Below are 22,677 nucleotides of genomic sequence, written 5' to 3'. Positions count from 1 at the left end.
TAGAAATAAAAATATGCCCCAATATGAAAGTAATTAATGGCCATGTACCAAAAGCGAAAGACCTACTTTGAAAAATTGATTTTACACAACTCAATTATGCTAAATGTTATAACACATATTGGAACCATAAGTACATCACAGCTTTTTTGCTGTTAGCATCATACTTATGTCGATCAGTTCTAAAGTGTTTTGTTTAGGTTATAGTGAAATTTTATTTATTCTCTGATCAGTCCAGAAAATTTGGGTATTTTTTAGTCAGATAAATAAAGAGCTTTTAAAAATGTGAACAGAAAGTTTATTTAGTGGCATAAAATTTTAAGCAACATTGAAAATTACTCAGGTTTGCCTTCAAAAATTTTGCTTTACAAAAGGGAGTGGGAAGGGATAAGTTTACGAGTTTGAGATTTGCAAATGTTAGCCACTGTATATAAAAATAGACTTAAAAAAATTTCTTCTGCATAGCACAGGGAACTATATTCAGTATCTTGTAATAACCTTTAATGAAAAATAATATGAAAACAAATACATGTATGTATATGTATGACTGGGACATTGTGCTGTACATCAGAAATTGACAGATTATAACTGACTATACTTCAATTAAAAAAAATTTTGCTTTACAAATGTTAGAAATGGCCTTAAAATGTTAATTCTGAACTTAGAGTTGGAATTCCTAACCCTGATGAGACTCAAATTTTTTATTATTGGTTTCTGAAGAATTTAATTTACCACACAAACAATTCTGACAGCTGAATATATATAGTCAGAAATATTGCTGCTCTCAGCATTAAATATTGGGGATTTTTCCATCCCTATTAAGCTTGCAATTATTATGTTATTACATGAATGTACCAAGAAATATGTATTTTAGTAAATCATTTGTTAGGTAATAATATTTTATACAAATGAAACCAAAGGAATTTCATATACGAGCATATCTCATTTTATTGTGCTTCACAGATAATTGCATTTTTTACAAACTGAAAGTTTGTGGCACCCCTGCATCTAGCAAGTCTATTGGCTCCATTTTTCCAATACCATCTGTTCACTTTGTGTCTCTGTGTCACATTTTGGTAATTCTCACAATATTTCAAACTTTTTCACTATTATTATTATATTTGTTAAGGTGTTCTGTGATCAGTGATCTTTGTTGTTACTACTCACTAAAGGCTCAGATGATGGTTAGCGTTTTTCAGTAATAAAGTATTTTTCAATGAAGGTATGCACATTGTTTTCTCAGACATAATGCTATTGCACAGGTAACAAACTTCAATATAGTGTGAACAAAACTTTTATTTGCACTGGGAAGCCAAAATTTCTTGTGACCCGCTTTATTGTGGTGGTTTGGAACCGAACCCAAACATCTCCAGGGTATGCCGGTAGATTAAATCTCAAGCTTCAGTTCTCCCAAGAAAATACCCTGAATATAAAATTTTGCAGAAATAAAAAGGGCTTTGCTTTTATAGCACCATCAGGCTCTCCATCAAAGCTGATTCCTGGATGAAAAGCTAAGACCTGGGTCCAGCTGTCATTCATCCCAAATCCTTCAACAAGGCACTTTGTCTCTGGTTCATTGCTTCTCTAATCATAAAATGAGACTAATACTTCTCTGTGTGCGGTGGTGGGGATCCTAGCATTTGTAATAAATCTCTGCTATCCATAATCTATACCTCTGGCTTCTACTCCAGACATAAGAAAACGTGTGCATGTGTGCTGCAGGAAAACAAAGTCGTATGTTTTACTTCAATTAACTCCAAGCTCATCTTAGTCAACTTCAGGCTTAATTTAAGCCTTGGAAATAATCTTAGATGCTAATGATGGTAGAATGTTCACAATTAAAGCAAGTGTTTCATTCATTGGTGCCAAAATTTCACTTCCTGGAAATTATAACATTTAAAGAAACTCTGTACTGACCTAGAATGAACATTTGATTGATTCTTTTCGATTAACTGAAGAAAATTTCTTCTAGTTTAAAAAAAGTATTTTAGTATAGTTGTTGGTTTTGCATTAGCTTACTAAATCTTAGCTTGACTGTGGAAAGTGATTTGTGACAATTTGTTCGACAGTTATTATTTCAGAATTTATGGAATAATATATGGGAAATGTATGAGCATACATATATCTATAGGCAGTTTTTAAGGCTTTTCTTTTTAAGAGATTACAGAATAGAAAGAAAGAATGCAAGACTCAAAGCATGGATACCCTGAACATGACAGCTTATCAATAAACGAACCACGTACAGACAAACATGAACTCCGTGTCCAGTGTGCCACCTGTTGAATGAGGAGCCGCCAGGTGACAGGTCAAGGATGTAAAACCACAGGAGACTGCATGGTGGGCCCTCAACTTAGTAAAAATAAAAATAAAGGCGCTGTGTTTCTTGAGAACTGGCCCCTAAATTTCCTTTCTCTATTTCACAGTGTGGCAGTGACTTTTATACAGGGGCCCTTGGCCAAAGAGTTTATAAAGGATTATGAAACACTGAACGTGATTTGCTAATATTTAGCATGTTTACAAACACATTTTGAAATATTTCTATCACAATCTATATAAAAATAAAGCTGTGAACAGCTGGACAAGAACACCGTTCAACTCGCCGCACTTTTTTCCAAGTTCCTTGACACCGAGGACTGCCGACTGCTTGCCAATGGAGAGTCTGGTTTCTGAAACAGTATTTTGAAAATGGGAGTTACACGAAAAGCAAACCAAAGGAAATTCTAATTTACAGAATTATAAATCGAAATTTGTTGTTTTTCTTTTTTTTTTCCCCAGAATGATCACACCTAGAGTTTTGAAATGCATTACAAATTAAAAAAAAAAAATCACAAACTAAGTCCCTTCTTTGGGTTCCATTAAAACAAGTTAACAATCTCTATTTGGGGACACCCCTGTTAAACTGTAGTTTGAGGCTACTGTGTTGGTTTCTCTCACTCGCTCTGAGTATATGAAGTGCTACATAAAGGAAAAAGGCTTCCTGGTTTGTGTGTATTTAAATTAGAGGGGTCTGTACCAAATGCTCCCTTGTAACACTTTCCAACTCTTTGATTCCATAATGAAAAATGGGAGACGTGAAAAGAAAAAAGCCAGATTATTGAAATTATTATTTTTAAAGTCACTGGAACCTCAGCCACGGTTTAAGGTGTTTTATGGGTACGAATTAAATGATAATATTCATTTAAAGTCAAAATAAGGATGAGGTATTGCAGAAAAACATTAAATCTAAATATTAATTGTCTATTTCCCGAGTTCCTTACCCACTTTACTGTGTAGACGGTGAACTCAGCACAGAGGCTGCTGGCACAAGAGACTAATAAACATAAATTCAGGTTATTAAATATTAAAATGTACTGTGGGAATAGCGATTAACTGGAAAAGTCATACTTTTTCTTTCTAATCTATATTTTTACCAGTTCCAGCTGACATACTTAAAACCATAATCCATGTCCATTACAAAGCCTGCCCTTCTTTTAATTATGAATAGTGTTAGCAGATTTAACTGGTAGCTAAATACAGGATGGAGACGGGTTTTTAGATGGTTAAAATGTTTTCAAGGGTCAATTCTCTTGGACAATCTATAGATTTCTGTAGGTGTATGCAACATTATAATTTACAAGAAATGTATATTTTATCCTTCAGATGACCAAAATGTATTTCTCATGTATATTTGGTCTTTGTCCAGAGTTCCTGGCTGGTAACACCCAAAGCCCTTGGAATTTCCTAAGTATTGAGAGTGATAAAGGTGTCTTTTGTTATGTGGATGCACCTTAAGTAGGGAGTTGGTTGCCAAGAGAGCCAACCAGGTGGTTAGAGGGTTAGAACTTTCAGTGCCCTCCCACCCCCATCCTGACCTCCAGGGAGAGGGGCTGAAGGTAGAATCGATGGCCAATGGCCAGTGATTTAATCAATGGTGCCTACCTAATGGGGCCTCCATAAAAGCCTGAAAGGATGGGGTTCAGAGCACTTCTAGGTAGGGGACCACGTGGAGATGTGGGGAAAATGAGTTGAAAGAAAAGTAAAGAATATTTTGTGATACATGAAAATTATATAAAATTCAAATTTTAGTGCCCATTAATACAGTATTAGAAAAAAGGCAAGCTCTTCTGTTTCCATAGCGTGTATGGTTGCTTTTGTGCAGGTCCTTGGTGGTCATTTAGGATCTTGGCCCGAAACCCAATACCCAAATTCACCCACTCATCTCTGGTATAGAGCCTCTAAGTCCCCAAGTGTGAACTGCGCCCTGGACTCTACAGTTGCCAGATGGAGGGTTCTCCTCGTTGTTTTCACTTCCCAGATCACGCCTCGATCTGCTACCTACTGGTCCGTTGTTTAGGACGAGGAGAGGACAGTTCTTCCCAAGTGAGTACCAAGAAAAACCTTCCAACCAGTTTCCCTCCCTTACCCATCAGAGTCCAGCCCGTCTCCAGAACAGCGAAGGCTCACAGAGTGCATAGCCGGGGGCTGGCAGTCCACACACACTGTGTACCCCTCTCGGAGGTACTGCATCCAGCGAGTCAGGGGGCGGTTTTCCAGGGCACAGTGAGGGGTCAATGACTCTGTCTTGAACTCCATACAGTATCTAGGGGGAAAAAAAGGGAATAATTCAACTTGCTGGCATGAGAAGTGGCCTAATGCTGTAGAAGGTCTTAGGAAGCCTGGAATCCCCACGGACACTTGACAGCCCAGAGAAGGCAGGGCGGCACATGTGCACGGGTCACAGGTGTCTTGGCAAGTCCCGCATTGGCTGAACTGTGACTGTGCCTGCCTGACAACTATAGTGACCCTTTGTGCTGTTTTTCAATCCATGGTTGAATTATCTGGTCAACGCGAATTTGCAGAAATTTGTCTCATGTCCTGTCTAGTCTGACCGCTATCTTGGGTATAAAAGCACATTTCAGTAGGAAAATAGCCCTTGATAACTTTGCTGAGATTTTAATGAATTATATAAATTGAACAAGAACTTGCTTGAGCCTGAGCGCCTGTGAGCCCAGGGAAGTCTAGCCCTTGACACCCAGGCAGACACCTGTCTTTTTTCGCCTTTCCCATATATACCCCCACCCAGCTCACCCACGTGATCTGGGGGAATGCGATGTCTTAACTTGAAGCTGAGCATCAGAGTTATCCTGGGCATCACAGACAAAAGGACAGAGCGGCTGAGACGTGTTTTTCTGTAACAGACTAGGGAAAAGTCTATTCTGTGACTAGAATCTGAAGGCCCTGGGGGAGCATCTAGGCGTGGATGGATATTTTAGAGTTTTGTCCTTAAAAGCAACATGATTTTACAATTCTTCAGGGAAACAAAACAGAGTAAAAACCCTGAATGTGGCATTTCAGGTTCTAACTATGCTAAAATGGACTAGGTTGTTTTGTTCTGTTTTTTATCTATACCATTATGAGCGGTAATGGGTTAGATGGAATTGTTTGGAAAGTCTGCTTTATAAAAGATCTTTAGCAATGGTGGCTGTGATTTACTAGGTTCCTTGAGGTATTAAGACAGGAAATTCTATGACGCAGCTTCAGTCAATTTCAGATAGTTTAACCCGGATATCTTTTTAGTGATATTTTCTCATTAAATTCTCACAGCAACCCCATGTGGTAGGAATTAATAGTCTCATTTTTCAAGAAGAAAAAACAGATGCAGTGAGTGGCAGGGTGAGGAATGAATTTGCAGTGGTCCGATGTCTCTGTTCTGACAGCAGAAGAGTGAACTCTTCATGAGCGTGAAGGTTCCTCCCAACCTGAGCCATTAGGACTCAGTAGAAATCCTCAGAAATCAGATGGGGGCCACTTCCAAACTCACCAACCAGAGGCGGTGCCGGAGTCCACGGTTCCATAAAGACCACAAGATGATGTGACTGCCAAAGTCACATCATCCCATTTTTATATAGCATGTTTCATCTTAGAGATCAGACCTCAGAGACAAAGACATCTTTATAGCCCCACAAGAATGGAGAAGGGACAAGGACTTTCCCAGCTCTGTGGTGGAGAGTCATGTTTTACCCAAAGTCAATGAACAAATAACAGAAGAAAACCCATCTCCCCAAGTTACCTCTGTGGGCTGACTGGACCGTCCAACTGGAAAAACATAAGTAAAAAGAAATCAGCAAGTTACCCAGCATCCTCGATGTCTGTAGACCACTGTGGGGAGGCCGCCTGTCTTGTCCTCTCCTTGTTGAATGCGGAGGAAGTTATAAAGGCAGGGACTGGAAAAGGAGAACGATGCTGAACACGTGCAGCCTGAAGTACCCAGAGCAACGTCCCCCCAACTTGGTTCCCAGCCCATCCAAAGCCCTCCATCCCCAAGTCCAGAGGTCTGTGGGACACCGTCAAGGAATGAAAGAAGGTTAAGGTGGAGTCCCCAGAAGCCAATTCCATAAAGATTTGGGCAATGCAGTTGGGTAGGGAGAAGAACTGCGGGCCTTTGATAAGCATGTCAGCAGTGGTAACACAGCTGGAAAGGCTGGAGAGGGGCCAGGAAGCACGGCCCAGAGCGGATAATAAAAACATGGGTTGGGCTGGGGGTGGAGTGGGGCAACCAAGGTTAAAAGTGTCTTCCGATAACCACAGCCTGGAAGCTCTGACCCTAGCCATGCAGCCCAGGATGTGAGTGCCAGGTGGCGGCCAGCACAGCGCTCTCCCAGCGCCAGCAGCGAGGAAGGAAGGTCCTGAAGACTCTCTTTCCCTTCCTCTCTGCCACCCCATTCCACCTCTGATGCTCTGGGTTGGAGAAAAGAAAACCGCCAGAAATTCTTTCCTCCCACCTCTGCTGTCTTCTTTTACTTTGTTTGTCCCCTTCCTATTTCATCTCTAAGTCTAGGGAGGCATCGGTTGCTCTGTGTAGCACGTGGAGAGAAACCTCTTGATTCCACCTTGCTGTCAACTCACGGAAGACAGGATTTTGCCTTGTTCATCCCAGCAGCCTTCACACATTTACACACGTAATAAATATGTGTGTGACGAATGACTGGGTTGATGGATGAACGGATGGATCAAATTGCTGCCAATGTGCATGGGCTCTACTTCCCTGTGGTCTTCTGTCCCTACACTGAGCCTTGGGGCTGAGATGGCTCAACCATCCTTCCTACCCTTTGTTTCAGAAACTGGACCATCCCAGGAAGGGGAGAAACCAGCTGAGGTTGGCTTGTGTGATGCCCAAGTCATCAATCAGCAAGAGCGAAATGGCAGCAGGGTACTAGAAGCAAAACCTAGATTCTTTGAGCTTCCAGGTTCATCTTGCTAAGCTCCCTTCTGCCACAAGATGGCAGCCCTAATTCTTCTTTGATTTCTGAACGCAGAGTCCTTTTTATTTTACATGTAAGACAAAAGTGACCTAGCACCTGGTGGCCACTTGGTCCTAAGAGTTGCAGGCACAGTTCTTGTCTCTTGTGGCTCCGCACCTAATCTCTCCAGGCTGGACATTACCCACATCTGGTGTAAACTCTAGAGTCCCAGCTGAGTGGCTCTTCATTGCTGCGCTAACAAGTTTAATTGTTTTCCAAAGAGAACATGACATTCTTTCTAAATGTGACTGCAGCTTTCAAACATCCAAAATCCACGGGACAGAATCAAAAAAGAACAAGTGACTGCATGTATCCTTCTCTGTTTCTCTTAGACCTAATTATGAAAAACACAAACATCAAAAGGGTTTTTGTTTTCTCAAGTATGGTTTTCATTTCTGTTCTTCTGATGCATTTATGTGCTTATTCACTAAGTGAGGCATGTACTTACTACTAAAACCACGGAGCATTATACCAAACTGTAGTATTTTGGGGATGTGTTTCTTTAGCCCAAAGCATTTCTCTGAGCTCCTAATTTGTACTGCATCAATTATTAAAAAAGTTCAAATGCAATCCTCTTACTATATAGCTCAGGGGAAAAAAATTTTGGTTAAGAAGTAGAAAGCAAGTATATGACTATAGTTTCTGATACAAAATCCTAAGAAAAGTTCTAAGATAGTAAAAATTAAAGCTAACAGTGATGCATATCTAAGTTTCCAGGCGCAATGCTAAGCCCTTTTCATGTGTTAATGAATTTAATTCTCACAACCACCCTCTGAGATAGATCCTCTTGCTTCCCCATTTCACAGATGAGGAACCTGTGGCCCAGAGAGGTTAAGAAAGGCTCATGTATAAGCCTGGCAGTGCCCAACAGTGTCTCCAAAACCACCTCCTCACTGCCACACTCGACAGCCTCTATCACAAGGCAGATGACAAAGTGTCACTATTTAAAGTTTCACTGTTGCAGCATGTTTCCTACAAATCATTTACATTTGGCTTTATTTTCCCTTTCTGTCCCTAACCACTGTCCTTAATGTGACGTGAGATCTCAGGGAGTAAGGGGGGAACATTAGCCCTGGCACTCCAGGCCCCCTTGGGCCACGGGGGAGGGGGTGGGAGCTGTGGTCCAGGAGGGGTGGGGAGTGATCGCAGCTGACACAGATTAACACCTGGAGCAGGATGGCACCTTGGGCATTGGTAACCTGCTCATTTGCAAAGTGCTTTCACATCATATGTTACTGATCTTCACCAAAGCTTTGTAAAGAGGTGTTCTGATGAGGGTTTCTCATCAGAAAACTGAGACTCATTGAGGTTAAAGGAAGGGAAATTAATAGTAAATGACCACGCAGGGGCCCCAGTATGGAAAATAGCTTCTGTTTTTTCAGACCTACTCCCTACGCTCAGTGTCAAGCCTCTGTGGTTATGACCCGTCATAGAAGGGTCCAGTGGCTCTGGACTTGGTCCTCCCCACCCCCCATCCTGGCCCCTCCAGCCTGGGGCTTGGTTTGGTGCCACATTCTATGGAGGGGGGCGCCCTCTTCCCTGGCAGGAGTCTAAAGTGAACAAGCCAGGAGCCAGATCATCTGGAGGTCTCTGAACCAGCGCCACTTTCTAACATCCCACACACATTTAATGTTTCATTACTTAAGAGTGGTAAGTAATTTAGAAATTCTTTCACCTCCAGTCCCACTTCTGCTTATGTATGGAAGCACGTGACCAGTGCCCCAGGACAAAGGCTCTCCATAAAAGCCAGATCCCCCTCCTCTCCCCTTCCTGGCAACAATATTCAAATGTAATAGACTCTTTGTTAACAGGGTATTTGCCAACTTTTCCGGCATCCCATCAATCTACCATTGACCACTTTTGCAACAGCTTCCACTGCTCAAAGTGGGGCACCGCACACACTTACTTTGAACATGAAAGTAAATTAAATTTGCTTTGAGAATTTCATAAAGGCCCCCGACACAATGGGGCGGGCCACCTGAGAGCCACTCGCCTGGAGATACAGCAAAGACGAGAGCAGAATGAAAATTTGACAGATGACACCAGCCTGGAAGCACTCAGTTCATAATAATGCACAGTGGTTTCCTCTCAAGAGGAAAATGCATATAAACCATCGTCAATATGGGCAACAAATACATAATATGGGTTTGTGGATTTGTTTTGATGATAAAAAATATAGTCATGATATACATTAAACAAAACAGGAAGAATGCAACAGCTACTTGACTGTGAGCAAGAGTGCTTCAGTGACCGTGTTTCAGTCTGGCCTTTATATTTCTCCTTAGTTACCGGAATCTGCAATTACAATGCTAGCTCTACTGGTAACAGCAAAACAACTTGTGGTAGAGGAGAGGGACCCATGGGATTTAGAGCCACGAGGTTTAAGTTCTGTACCCTTTACAAGTGCTGTCATCTCTGAACTCCAATGTCCTATCTCCACGACAGGCAGAATAATGCCCCCGCCCAGTCCCCAAAAAGATGTCAGTATCTAATCCCCAGAACCCGTGAACATGTTATGTTACACGACAAAGAGTGAAGGTTGTTACTCAGTTGACCTTAAAATAGGGAGACGGGCTGGATTATCCAGATGGGCTGAATGTAATCACAAGGGTCTTCAAAGAGTCAGAGGAAGATGGTACCACAGAAGGAAGGCACAGAAAGATGTAAGGTTGCTGGCTCTGAAGATGGAGGAAGGGGGTGTGAGAAAAAGGTTGTGTATTCTGGGAAATTCTGCCTTCAGCAAAGCATCATTGATGTGATCCTGCTGGGATGCAGGGGCTGAGGGCAGAACCAAGCATCCCTTCTTGGGCTGGACCAGCAGCTCCTGAACTCCAGCAAGCACCTGGAGGCCTCGTCCCCGGCAGAGCGCTACGTCCCCCTCCAGGGACTGTGATCCCGTGGGTCTGGGTGGGGCCCAAGGCATGTGCATTTCTAACAGGTTCCCAGGTAAAGCCGAAGCTGCTGGTCTGAGACCACGCTTAAGGAGCCACCAAACTGGAGCATTCTTGGGGTCCTGTGTGCCCTGACCAGCTTGTGACACCAGTCATCATTTCAAAGACATCCCAAAGGGGAATCTTGGGGTGCGAAGTCAGGGCTACAAATGCCAGTGGCCCTGCCCCAAGTCTAGATTTCTCCTGATAGGAGGCCATTAAGAACAGGCTGCTCTTGTTAGTGTCACACCAAAGTTGTAACACCTCCTGGGGAGTCACATAAAATCGTCTTCGTGGAGTTTGTGGGGAGGGGAGGTGCCATGGGGAATTTGGGAGCTGGGGGACATTTGGAGGAAGGCAGGCGTGTTGGCCTGGCCCATCAGGGACGGAGGAGGGGATACCTCCAGGTAGGGAAGAGGACCCCAGGGGCCAGGTGTGGGCCCATCACGTCCAACTGGATCCTCTTCACTGACCCACCTGTCCCTTTTCCTGTGACCTGCATGATCTTTCTATGAAGAGATCCAGGGCTGGGAGGAGATCTGGGCATCCTCACGTGACACTGAAGAGTCAGATGTGCTGAAGGAATACTTTCTAGCAGCTGGACCCTGTAACCAAGTGGTGCAGTGACTTTTTCTGACAGATCTGCCCTGGGTTGTGAGAGCCATCAAAAAAATCAATTATGTCCCACAGCGACTTCCTCCCTGAGCCTTTCCGTAGTGTTGCTGCAGAGTGCAGAGCTGAATGTGTCTTGTTCTATGAGCATGTGAGCACTAAACTATTTCCCTGCGAACTTAACATGGTGGCCGTATCCAGAAGGGGCCTCCACCCTGGCCCCGCCACTCCGCATGTCCCTGAGATATCTTCAAATCACAGATCTGATCACATTGGCTCCTACAGAAAACACCCCAGTGGCTTTCCATGGCTCTTAAAATAAAGACCAGAATCCTAAACAAGGACCCCGGGCCAGGCATGGAGGGGGTGTCAGCACAGAGGCCTCCCCTCTCACCACCCACCTCCCTCTCTGCTGCCCACACCGTGGCATGCATTTGGCTTCTCAGATGGGCCTCGTGCTTCCTGCCCTTCGGAGCTCTCTGACCTGGAGGTCCTGGGCCATGCTGCTTAGCTGACATCACCCAGACACACCAGCTCCCGGCCAGCGCCTCTCCTCCCGCTCTGGATGGTGGTCGCCACATCATAGTTTTTGGAAGTCCCCTCTCATGCAACCCTGTTCGAGCAGCACCCTCTAAGGTTTTGTTTGATGCTGCCTCTCATGGTCACGTGTTTTTCTTAGATCAGCCCCCCAAACCCTCAAACCCCCTACACCCGACGCTAGACCGTGATCTACCTGACCACAGGCTCCACGCCAGCTTTTCTCCCCATTGTAACTCTGGCAGGCAGCCCAGGGCCTGGCATCAAGCAGACTCTCGATACATGTTTGCGTGAGGAATGAAAAAGGAACAAAATAGCTTGGCGAGGGTCCTGTAAACATGGAATTTTCCAGGTTCCTATGAAAAACATGATCTTTGCTGCCCTGAGAAGTCAGTGTTTGTTCTATCAGATTTAATCCCAGCCCACACTCTGGTCTTGGCCTTTCTGCTGTTTCCCGTGGCTTCCGCCTCAAGGAGGAGCCGACTGCTGGGCTCCTCGGCCATTTCACTTCGACCAGAACAGTCTTCCCCGGCCATAAACCCCATCCCCTCAGCCCTAGTCCCCTTGACTGAGAGAAGCAGGTGTTTCAAGAGAATCTTGTTACCATCCTTCAGGAATGTCTCATTTTTCTACTACTTTCGCATGGGTGCGGGTGTTTATGGTTAAACTGGAACGACAGGGAAAGGTGAAATCCTTATCCTTACCGGACACGTGCTATCCGGATGACATCCTCCTTCTACCCAAAGCCCTTGTCGTCAGCTAGGCTGAGCTCGCTGGAAACCACAGTGCGCGCCCTCACACCGAGCGCGCGCACCGCAGGAAGGGGCCCCCGCGGGGTCACAAACACACCCAGGGGAGGGGCGGGGAGGGGCGGGGAGGGGCGGGGCGGCGGCGCCGGGAGGCCTCGGCGCGGCTGAGGGAGCATTCCTTTACCAAGCACTTCCTGAGCCTCCTATCTCGCCCGAGCAGAGGGGCCCCTCCCACTCCCCGCAGCGCGTGCAAGTTTCCCTGCCCCGGGGGCTTTCTGTGGGACCCAGGGATGGAAAGTCACCCGGGCGGCAAGCGTGGAAGCCGCAGTACCGAAGGCGTGCCCGCAGTCCTGGCCCTGGGCCGTCGCGTACTCCAGGCAGCCGGCTCTCTCCTCCAGGGCCGGGCAGGGCGCGCCGCCGTTGCGGGGCTCCTGCCGCACCGCGCGCCTCCGCACGCGCGCCGTCGGCCGGCACCGGTCCGCGCAGCCGCTCCAGGGGCTCCACTCCCCGACCAGGCACGGGCGAGCTGAAAAACAGCGCACACCGCCGGGTTCAGCCCGTGTCGGCTGCGCTCGGACCCGGCCCTGGGTCGGGGGGACCACGGTGACATGGACGCCTCCCGCCCTGATGGTTAGCTGATAATCCGGTACCTCTCAGGGACAGGCGGACGTTTCTGGATCCTGGAGGTGGGACTGAGCCGAGGCACACCAGTCAAATAAACTGAGTAAAAGAGACCGATGCCCTCAGGGTATTTCCGTTTATGCCTCGGGCTTAGATCAGATCTTTGCTCTTGCGTTTCTTTGATCCTAACTTGAGCCTCCTCTGCCCAAAACATTTTAATTGTAGCAGTAATACATATTCATTGTAGAAAACAAAGGAAAAAAAGTGTAAAAAACAAAATGTATTTCTCCCACCCATAACCCCATCACTTACCCAGGTCAATCCTTATCAGGAAATGTGTCTCCGTAAGACCTGGCTTAGGGCCACACCATGGGACCCCTATCCTCGAGGCTCCTCCTGGATGCTCTGCTCTCATCCTCCAGGGCTCAGGGACTCATACACTGAGAGGTGGGGTTTACAGAGGAGAAACCAAGGCCCACAGAGGTCGAGAATGCTTGCGGTCATGCATGAAGGGGCAGAATTATAGGGGAGAATTTGGCTCTCGCTTGGGCAATTCTCTGGCCATGACAGTAAAATCAATGTGGTTGTGCATTTAACTTCCCCACTGAAAGTCCTAATGAGTCTTTAAAGGACCGTAATGAGTTTTTAAATTGAATTACTTGAGGACTTGACATTGGATACAAGAAAAGAACAAGGAGACAGAAGATGGACCACTGAACTGCATGCCAAACTCTTTCTTTCCCACAAACTGCAGCCCACTTTATCCCTATCACTCTCATCCCTTCAAGTTCACAGAGTTTTCACCAGAAAACACGCCCAACTTCTTTGAAATCTGATTGGACTTCTGACAGTCTGTGCTCAAAAACTCAAGTTGCCTCCCAGCGCTCTGATTTAGGGATCGCGGCGCTTGGAAGCCGTATCGTTTGGAAGCACGTAGCTAACCCCTGACATGGAAAGGGTCACATTCAACATAAAGCTTGGCTAGCAATTTAAACATTTCAAGCTGTTTTAAAAACATACTTCTGTTAATCATCTAAAAACTCACAGGCATCACCTAACTACCTAAGGAAGCGAGAACGAGCCACATGACAGTTTGTTCCTGATACCCATGCACACATCCTTTGGAAAATCAATGACAGATCACTTCCTGCTGGTCATCTCTTGTTGACCTTCCCTGTTTATTTTTCTCGGTCCCATGATTTAATTGGCCCATAGAACCAGAGGGCTTTGAAAGAGGCTGCCAGGTTTGGAGCTGGTTGAGAAGGACTCTTTCTGACCTCAGTTCTTTCAATAACTCTTCCCCCCACCACCACCAAATCTCTTTGTCCCTGAGTCTAGCCAGTCCTGCCCTGATATGTTGGACTTGAACTACGCTCAATAATACACTTTAAAAAATTATACTTTTTCAAAGATTAACATTTGGACATCACTATAAAATACAATTTTGCCACGGCTTTAATTCAGAACTTAGTAATATGGCCTTGGTTACTAAGTTACAAACTATCCATATGGTAAAAGACGGCATGGCGGATGAATTTAGTCTTTCAGTATTTCTTCAACATTTGTGTCTCGCATCTACTGTTTATTTATGTTATTTGGTTTGACCCATAGTTAAAGTTCTCAAATCACAGAATCATTAACTCAGTTGTTCTTACTGGTTCAGGTCTGTCCTTGGCAAAATGCTGTGGATTATTTGGATTGCAATTTGTCACAGATCACAAGCAACCTTTGGTCAAGGAGGTTGGGAGAAGGACAGAAGCTTCTGATAGATTTATTACCACAAGGCATATATCTCACCTGTGTGACAGAAACTGCCTTTGAACTATTCCATGAGTATTCCCTTCCCACTAAAGCTTACCTAATTCGTGTCTATATACAGCATACCAAAATATTCTGTCTTCAGATCTGACTTTCTCTTCCTTCACATTTCACTGACTATCACTGGGGCCAACACACTGTAACCTCATGAGCAGAAGGATCTCCTGCGGCTCTAAGCTTGTCCCAGCTCCCTGTTAACAGTTCAGATTTGATGACAGCATCCCACCCATTTAAGGGGAAAGAAGCCTAGATTTAATGGGTGCCCGGGAGCTCGGTAAACTCCTCTCTTTTCTTCTTCTTCTTTTATAACATTCAGGTCGAGTTTCCCCAGACGTAGACCTTGAGATATGAATCTGAATGCAAACAGTTTATGTGGGAGGTGGTCCCAGAGGCACAGTCAGAGATTGGGGAACAGAGACAAAGAGGCAGGCGTAGAAGAGAACAGAGATCAGAAGTAGATGCTGAGTTTCTCCTTTTGGTCAAGTGGGCGCCCTTGGCTCTGGGCTCATTGGGCAGGGAGACAGTGGACAGTCCATGGGGGAAAGGAATCATCAAACCCTTCCAGATGGTCCAGCTGGTGCCCCTTCCTCAAGGGCTGTCTGGTTATCAGATGTCCCTACCAAGGCTTGAGCAGGATGGCCAAGAGCAGAACAGTAAGTGATCGAGCTCAGTAACAAATCAGCACACACAGAGGACATTTTCACATGTCCTAACAGGGATGTCCATCCAGTCCTATCCAAGTACAACTGCCTCAAAAGATGTACCAGTAATCCTTTTTAAAAAATGGATTTTTTTCCTTCTTAATGGTCCTGAGATGGAACCCAGGACCTCATGCACACCAAGCTTGGGCTCTACCACTGAGTTATACCTCATACCATCCCTCCATAAATGGCTTTTTAAAACTCCCTGCATGGGTAGCCATTGAATTTGGAACAAAATCTATCTTCCTGCATGGTCTACAAAGTCCTGTGTGACCTGCCTGTGCCTGTCCCTCCTCCCACCTGGAGCTGTGCCCCCCACCCTCACCTTTGCTCCCAGCTCCACCCACGCCGACCTCATCATCCCCCAACACACCAGGCTCTTTCACACTCTGAGGCCTCTGTATGTGTGTTTCCTCTGCCAGGAATGTTCCTCCCACACTGCGCATGGCTGGGTTCGGCCCATCTTTTAGGTTCCAGAAGATTTATTTCATTTTCAGAGAGCCCTTCCCTGGCCAGCTTATCCAACTAGTCTCTCTCTCTCTCTCTCTCTCACACACACACATCTTATAAAATTATCTCCTCTCAGAACTCAGTGTTCCTTGCCTTCCAACATCTCCGTAATTCAAATGACATATTTGTGTATCTGGTTTATTGTTGAGCTGCTTCTTTCATGCCTAGCACTTGGCACATGGCAGGTGCTCAGCAGATATCTGCTGAATGACTGAGTGAATGAAATGGCCTTGGGCGAGTTCCTCCTCCTTCCTAAATTAAGCTCAACACTGAAACAGACTCTGGTCTGCTCACGTCATAAGTAAGGAGCCAAAGCACTGATGGAGACTCCAGGGTGGGAAGGAGAGCCCGCAGAAGGCCAGGAGCAAAATCAGAAACTCCCAGAGCCAAACACATAAGAAATTCTGAACCTGGACCGGAGTGGTCTGGGCTCTCCTGGCAATGGTGGCCCAGAAGGCTGTCCACTGGCTGGGGGGCTGCTTTCTGCACCTTCAGGTTTCGAGGATCCCAGCTTCTCCTGGGAGCCACAGTCTGTCAAGTCCTTTTTAATCCATGGATTACTCCTGCCAGTACCATGTCTTGAAAGTAACAAGCTTCTTTAATTTCACTATCCGTGGCATGAAGTAGTATTTCCTTTTATTTGAGCCCAATTTCCCTCACTCAAGAATTTCAGAATATGGTGGAAAAAAATCTGCGTTCATCTTATGTGTGCCACCCGTGGACCTACTGTTTCAGTCGGTCTCCTTCCCTTCAGCTTTTGGACTCATCTGTCTGTGGACACTTCCCCTCTCAGAATGACCACTGGACTCTCCCTAGGCCCGTTTGCCGCCCGGCGAGTTGTGCAACCAGAACTAGACACACTAGTCTCAGTCTTCAGGTACCAAAGGGTAGTATAAAAGCTTTTTTTTTCTAATGCTTTTCTCGATGATGCCAAACACACCTCCCTACACCACCACCTCCCCCCCCCTCAACCCCAGACACACACAGCAGGAGCAACAGCAAATTAAGCTAAAAGCCAGACTACTTCACTTTGTAAATATAGTCTGGATTATTTCTTCTGAATGTCTTTGCTAATCTTCATGGAGTGTCTCCTTGGTTAATCACAGACACTCAAGCCTTCCTCTGTGAAATCTGGCCCTGCCTGCCTGGCTCTTGGCCACCTAACAGTTGAAGGCCACCCACGACAAAGCACTTTCTCCCTCACGTTGTTAAGTTCAAATAGCCCTCATCATTCCTAAGGAAATATTTTTCTCGCACTTGACCCACAGCCGTACCATTCATGTGTAGCTTCTGTTTCTTGACAATCTCTGGAGGAAAAATAAAACAGTTCCTTTACACACACACACACACACGTACAATCTCAGGGTGACACAATTTTAAATGTAAATCATCTCCCTCTTTCTCTCTCCTTATGTATACCCCTTCCCCAGGACCCTGTCAAAACTTCTTTGGAAGTCAAATGAGACCATGTTGCCCCAGCACCTACAGCACCAGTAAAATGATCAAGTATTTGTTTCCTCCTGCAGAAGCCATGTTATCTGGCCCCTGGTCATTTTGTTTTTTTTCCCTTTTGAGACATTAATTGGACAAGTCCATGAAATGCTAGCAAGACAGTGAAAGGAGCAGTCACCTTAGAAAAACAGAATTTTATACACCCTGCAAACCTAGGAAAAAAGGGAATCAAAATCAAGAAGATAATGATGCTTTTTCTGGTTAGTAAGTTTCCAAGTGAGTTCTTTTCTTCTTTTGCGTATTTCTACATTTTCTGAGTTTTCTGCAACAAACATGTATTTTGTAGTCAGAGAAGTGTTACTTTTAAAAAGGACAGGTGGATAGGCCCCAGGTGACACTGCCCTCTGAAGCCACGGATAACATCCCCCAGGTGGAACAATCTGTCACTTTTTTACTTAAAAATATTTGGGGGGGGGTGGAATTAAGTATCTATTTATTTATTTTATATGGAAGTACTGAGGATTGAACCCAGGACCCCATGCATGCTAAGCGTGCACTCTACCACTGAGCTATACCTTCCCCCAACAATTGGTCAATTTTTTTGACAAACGTTCATAAGTGACACTGTGATAGTTCTTGGGATTGCGAAGAGTGGGACACATTTTTTTGCCCTTGAGGGGCACACAGCTGATGGAGAAAGACGACTCACTCACTTTACCTCTATTTATCAGGAAGGTCCACAGCTTCTCATTAAAGCCTCATTTCTTGGAGGCAGTAAAAACATAATGTTTAAATGTGTGGGTGGACCTAGAGTTCCTGGGTTCAAATCTTGCTTTATCACTTATTAGCTGTGTGACTTTGGACAAATTGCCTGACCTCTCTGTGCTCTGGTTACCTTGACTGTAAAATGAGACCAAAAGCCAAGAATACCACAGTGGACTGTGAGATTAAGTAAGTTTAGAGCTGTGAGGTGCCTGGGAGAGAATGGCCCGGCCCAGAGTAAATGCTTACCCTCCGGGGCTGCACACCCAGGGCTGCAGCCAAATCATGTCAGATACTGGCGCCAGGCCCTGCTCGTTATTCCTGCACAGACAAAGGCTGGGAAGCCACATGCTGTCTCTCAGGGCTCTATGGCTCCAGTAAATCCTTGACTTTCTAAATCATTGTAGGCTGTGACATCCTTTTTTTGGGGACTGAGTTTTGAAGCCCACATCTTCCAGAATATTTTCCCTTCTCCCTCCAGATACGATGTCAGCAGATTTTGGCCAGTTGGTTTCTTAGATTCCCCATAAATCTAGGAGAAGAGATTGGCCTATAAAGACTACTCAATTTTTTGTCCTGTTCCACTTGGGTTAATTATTTCTCTTTCCTTAAGTGGCTCATCCAAGATCCAGTGCAACCTTGCACTTCTAGAATCTTTGAATGCAGACTGTAGGTGATGACTTAGAGACTGAGTGCTATGAGCCTGATAGGCAAGCCTTCCAAGAAGTTCTTTCAGGGCTGGGGAACTTGGACCTGTCCCCTCCTTTGCCCCTCCACATCCTTGATCAGGTTCAGCCAGTGGAGAATTTTCTTTTTTGGGGGGTGGGGGTAGGGTGGTTTTGGAGACACATTAGTGCTGTGGAAACCCATGCCATCATCATGAGATGTTCTGAGCTGATTAGTTTCAAAACTGATTTTTTTTTTGGAGTGTCTGTAGATTCAAATTTTTAATTCTAACTGAGCAAAAAAAAAAAATCACCCAAACAGCAAAAACCCCAAACCTTTCTATTTAGAAAAAAAAGTGCCAGTATTTCATCTCTTAACTACATCAAAAAATAATACACTTATCAAGATGAAAAAATTAGAAGGTATAGAATGAAGACATGCTTTGTTCTACTGACACAGTTACGTTTTCATTCACATTTAATGCAATTTCAGTCGAAAGGCTTCAGGCAGCATCAATAGGTAACATAATGTTGGACAGGAAGGAAATGAGAGGTGGGGAGGGATAAATTGGGAGTTTGGAATTTGTAGGTACTAAATACTGCATATAAAATAGATAAACAACAAGGTCCTACTGTATAGCACAGGGAAATATATTCAATACCCTGTAATAGCCTATAATGAAAAACAATATGAAAAAGAATATATATATGTATAACTGAATCACTATGCTGTACACCAGAGATACAACATTGTAAATTGACTATACTTCAATTAAAAAAAAAAGAAGAAGGAAATGAGATTCTAAGAGGCAGAGTGGTTCTATGTACATAGAGTAACTGGGGGCTCTGGCTGCAGAACCTTGATTTACCTAGGAATAACTAAAAGCTATGAATTGGCACAAACAGATGGGGCTTGTGGCAGCCTGAAGTCAGGCAGTCGTGGGTTCAGACTGCGCTCGGCTGTCCACCCATGTTAACTTTGTGATGGAAGCGCCCTCTGAAAGCCCCAGCTCCTGCAGCTGGAAACACAGGAGCATCACGCCTTTTCCCAAACCCCGGAATCTGCACGGTCGGGCCCCTTGTCCAGGGCTGAGGAGCCGAGCACGTTGGCTGTGTCCTGCCCCTCACTCTCACCCTCAGCTCTGAAGCACGAGCAGGCTCGCCAAGTGGCCAACTTTCAACTGTCTCTATTTTCTTGCTGCCTTCCCCCCAAACTCCAGGTGCAGAGAATTAACCACCGAGGAGCATTTTCCATCCCGAGGCTGTTTCTGCCTAGGCCTGCAAGGGCCTCCGTTAACTCCCCGGGGAAGGGCACTTAAGGCCCCCGAAAATGCTCCTTTAAAAAATTCTACCAGACACTGTCTCCTTCTCTGGCTTGGGTTCCTTTGTCCACCGCACACAGCTCTTCCTAGGCTCCAAGTGGCTGGGATTTCTTTCTGAGCTCTCCTGGGGATGGTAAGGTCATCTCCTTTCTGCTATTACTTCCCCAATAAATCCCCACTCTGCAATGATAGGCTCTTTGTTTCAGTATATCTACCTCCTGGACTGAAAATAAGGGGTCTATTTTTGACCAAATAGAGACTTGGAGGATTCTGCAATCCCTCTTAGTGCTGTTAGGGCTCACAAAAAAGCCAGTTTTCCACATGACACTCACCTATCAAGGTGTGTTCACTGACTGTCCTGTTCACCAGGTGAGCCTCAGGGCCTAGGCTACGCTGCTGCGGGTCACACTGAACAGACACGGGGCGCTTTCCTCCTGGAATTCCTCTTCTCCTCGTTTATTCTCTGGGACTAGGCTTGCCCATTACTTCCTCTGGGAAGTCTCCCCTGAATTCCTCTGGGCTCCTGAGCTGTTCCTCTCTGCCCTCTTGGATTCATTGTTTTGACACTGAGCCTATTTGCAAATGGTTTTGTGTGTGTGTGTTTCCCTGCTCAACTATGAACTTCCAGAGGGCAGAGACGTGTCTTCACCATCTTTGTATCCCTGTGCTTATCACAGACGGGCCCATTATCTGAACTACAGGAATTCTGTATTTACCTTTAAGATGTAGGCAGATCCCTGGAGAGAAAATATTTAGTGAAAGAGGCTGCATAGTGAAAAGGCTTCCCTTGCATGATCCAGGTAACTGGGGCAAACAGCTGTTTAGGGAGGATGTTGCGAGGAGGGAGCTGGGGACGCCTGGCTGAAGGATACTGAGTTTCCTAGGTAACTGAATCTTCACCTTACTTTAGTAATAACGTACCCTGGCCTTGAGCAGGAAAGGGAAAGAAGTGTATCAAAAAGATCAATATTCACAGGTAAATCATTAGCCTTCAATCAGGATTTGAAAATTTGTCATCTGTGTTCTTTCAGCAGCAGGCCTGGGTGGCTGTCCTGCCATGACTAGTGGCCTCTCCTGGCAGAAAAGAGGCAGAAGGGCTCCTCCTCTCTCTCTCTCTACGCAGCATCTGGTTCCCCAGGTAATGACACAGCCCTGCAGACTCCTCTTCCAGGAAGGTGCTGAGGCTCTCACAACACCAGTATCCTTGAGGTCAGATCCTAATGATGTATGGCTTTGGAGTGACGTAATTATCAGGGAGCAGGGCTAATTTTATTTCCAGGGCTGGCTTCTCTCAGATACGCCTTGTTCTTAAAGACTATACTCACCATGTCTTCCGTAGCCTTTTACTTTAATTAAATCATCATATATTGAGCCCATACCAGGGGCTGTGATACTGTGGGAAATTTAAAGATGAAAAAGACAGACCCTAACAGAAAATCAGCAAGATTAAAACCTACTGGGAGACCTGAGACAAAAATCTTTATCATGCTGTTTGGATACAAATGACTTCGAAGAACAGATCGAATGCCTCCTAGGAGAAAGGGGCCGTGCGACATGCGGGAGTCCAGGTGAGCACAGCCGTGGTCCTCCCCGAATTTGTTCTTCAGAAGAAAGCACCCTCCCAGAGCAAGCCCTTGGTGCCTAATTCCTCATTCCTTCCCTCATCACCTGTCATTAGGCCCGTAAGATCCCTGAGGGTTAACAGAATGAAGGCGGAGGAACCTGGCCCAGGAGCGTGGCCCTGGGACCTGTCAGTGCCATATCTCCAGGTGGGAGGTGGCCCTACCGAGTTGGAGCTCCTGAGCAGGGAATTTATTCAGCAGAGGACCCTTCCGGAACACAGGGCTCCGGCCCCTTCCACCAAGGCTCTGGTAGCGAGGTGGGCTTTGGAGTGGCCTACCTAGATGGAGAGGACTGGGAGACCGCTGGATGGAGGGGGCTGCGGGGCCCTAGGATTTAGAGTTTGGGGTGCACCCAGAGAGAGGGGGCTAGAGGATCCTAGGACGAAGAGAGCTAGGTGTACCTGGATGGAGGGGTCTGGGGTAGGCCGGGATAGAGGGACCGGGGGCGCCTGGCTCTGGGGCTGCGGTCCTCGGTGTGGGACCCCCGTGCCCCTTGGCTTCGGACGAACGGCCAGCTCTCGTCCTGCCACCCACCTGGGCACGCCCTGGCGTAGTCGAAGCAGCAGTCGCCGGTGATGAGGCAGGCTTGGTCGCAGAAGCACATCCCGTAGACTCTGTCCAGCCTCCAGCCGTGGACGAAGCAGGCGGGGTCTCGGCCGGGGCAGCAGCGCCCCGAGTCGGCGCAGCCGGCCAGGGCCCCGGGCCACAGCCGCGCCAGCGCGCACAGCGCCATCCACAGGGTCCTCATCGCCCGCGCTCCGCAGACCTTCGGGGCGAGTGCTGTGCTCCGGGGAGAGCGCCGGCCCTGCCCCGCGGCCGGCCCCCGCCCTCCCGCGCAGCCCCTCCCCAGCCCGGGCGGCGCGCCCGTCGGGAGCCGGGCGGGTGCCGCAGCGGCCCGGCCGGGGCGGGGAGGGCGCCTCCGCCCGGGGCGCCCGCGATCGACGCCCGCGGCCCCAGCCCCGCCTCGCGGCACGCCGCCCCGGCCCGCGGGGACCGCCCCGAGGCAGGGGAAAGCAGGTGCGCCGGGATCCCAGCGGCCCAGCGAGCGGCGGGGCCCGCCAGCAGCGCCGCCAGGGCGGCCACATCCCCTGGCTCCAAG

General features: G+C 46.5%; 1 protein-coding gene across 2 annotated transcripts; it reads right to left on the bottom strand.

Annotated features, from left to right (window-relative positions):
• Positions 1-927: 927 nt before the first annotated feature.
• Positions 928-22,488, bottom strand: SBSPON (somatomedin B and thrombospondin type 1 domain containing). 2 transcript variants are annotated; one of them, XR_012065435.1, is made up of 6 exons: positions 22,113-22,464; positions 12,437-12,631; positions 11,553-11,686; positions 10,685-10,812; positions 6,110-6,200; positions 4,517-4,576 (listed from the first exon to the last, which is right to left on the bottom strand). XR_012065435.1 is itself a non-coding variant. In XM_015237672.3 (5 exons), exons 1-5 carry the CDS (start codon positions 22,324-22,326, stop codon positions 2,546-2,548), a joined length of 795 nt encoding a protein of 264 aa, XP_015093158.2. In that variant the 5' UTR covers positions 22,327-22,488; the 3' UTR covers positions 928-2,545. The 2 variants fall into 2 exon arrangements, 1 of the variants encoding a protein (XP_015093158.2); XM_015237672.3 differs by lacking the exons at positions 10,685-10,812; positions 11,553-11,686 and adding an exon at positions 928-2,663 and having other exon boundaries at positions 4,400-4,576; positions 22,113-22,488.
• Positions 22,489-22,677: the final 189 nt, after the last annotated feature.

This window comes from Vicugna pacos, chromosome 29 (genome assembly GCF_048564905.1).
Source record: "Vicugna pacos chromosome 29, VicPac4, whole genome shotgun sequence".
Classification (NCBI taxonomy): domain Eukaryota; kingdom Metazoa; phylum Chordata; class Mammalia; order Artiodactyla; family Camelidae; genus Vicugna; species Vicugna pacos.
The sequence above is the reverse complement of the archived record's forward strand: the minus strand, read 5'-3'. Positions and strand labels throughout refer to the sequence as shown.

What these genes read in the sequence shown, in the direction of transcription:
- SBSPON (XM_015237672.3), bottom strand. Translation starts at nt 22,326, where the DNA reads ATGAGGACCCTGTGGATGGCGCTGTGCGCGCTGGCGCGGCTGTGGCCC. An exon ending in CTACGCCAGGGCGTGCCCAG is followed by an intron (nt 12,632 to 22,112) that starts GTGGGTGGCAGG and finishes GCTGTTTTTCAG; the next exon opens with CTCGCCCGTGCCTGGTCGGG. An exon ending in GACGGGCTGGACTCTGATGG is followed by an intron (nt 2,664 to 4,399) that starts GTAAGGGAGGGA and finishes ATACTGTTTCAG; the next exon opens with AAACCAGACTCTCCATTGGC.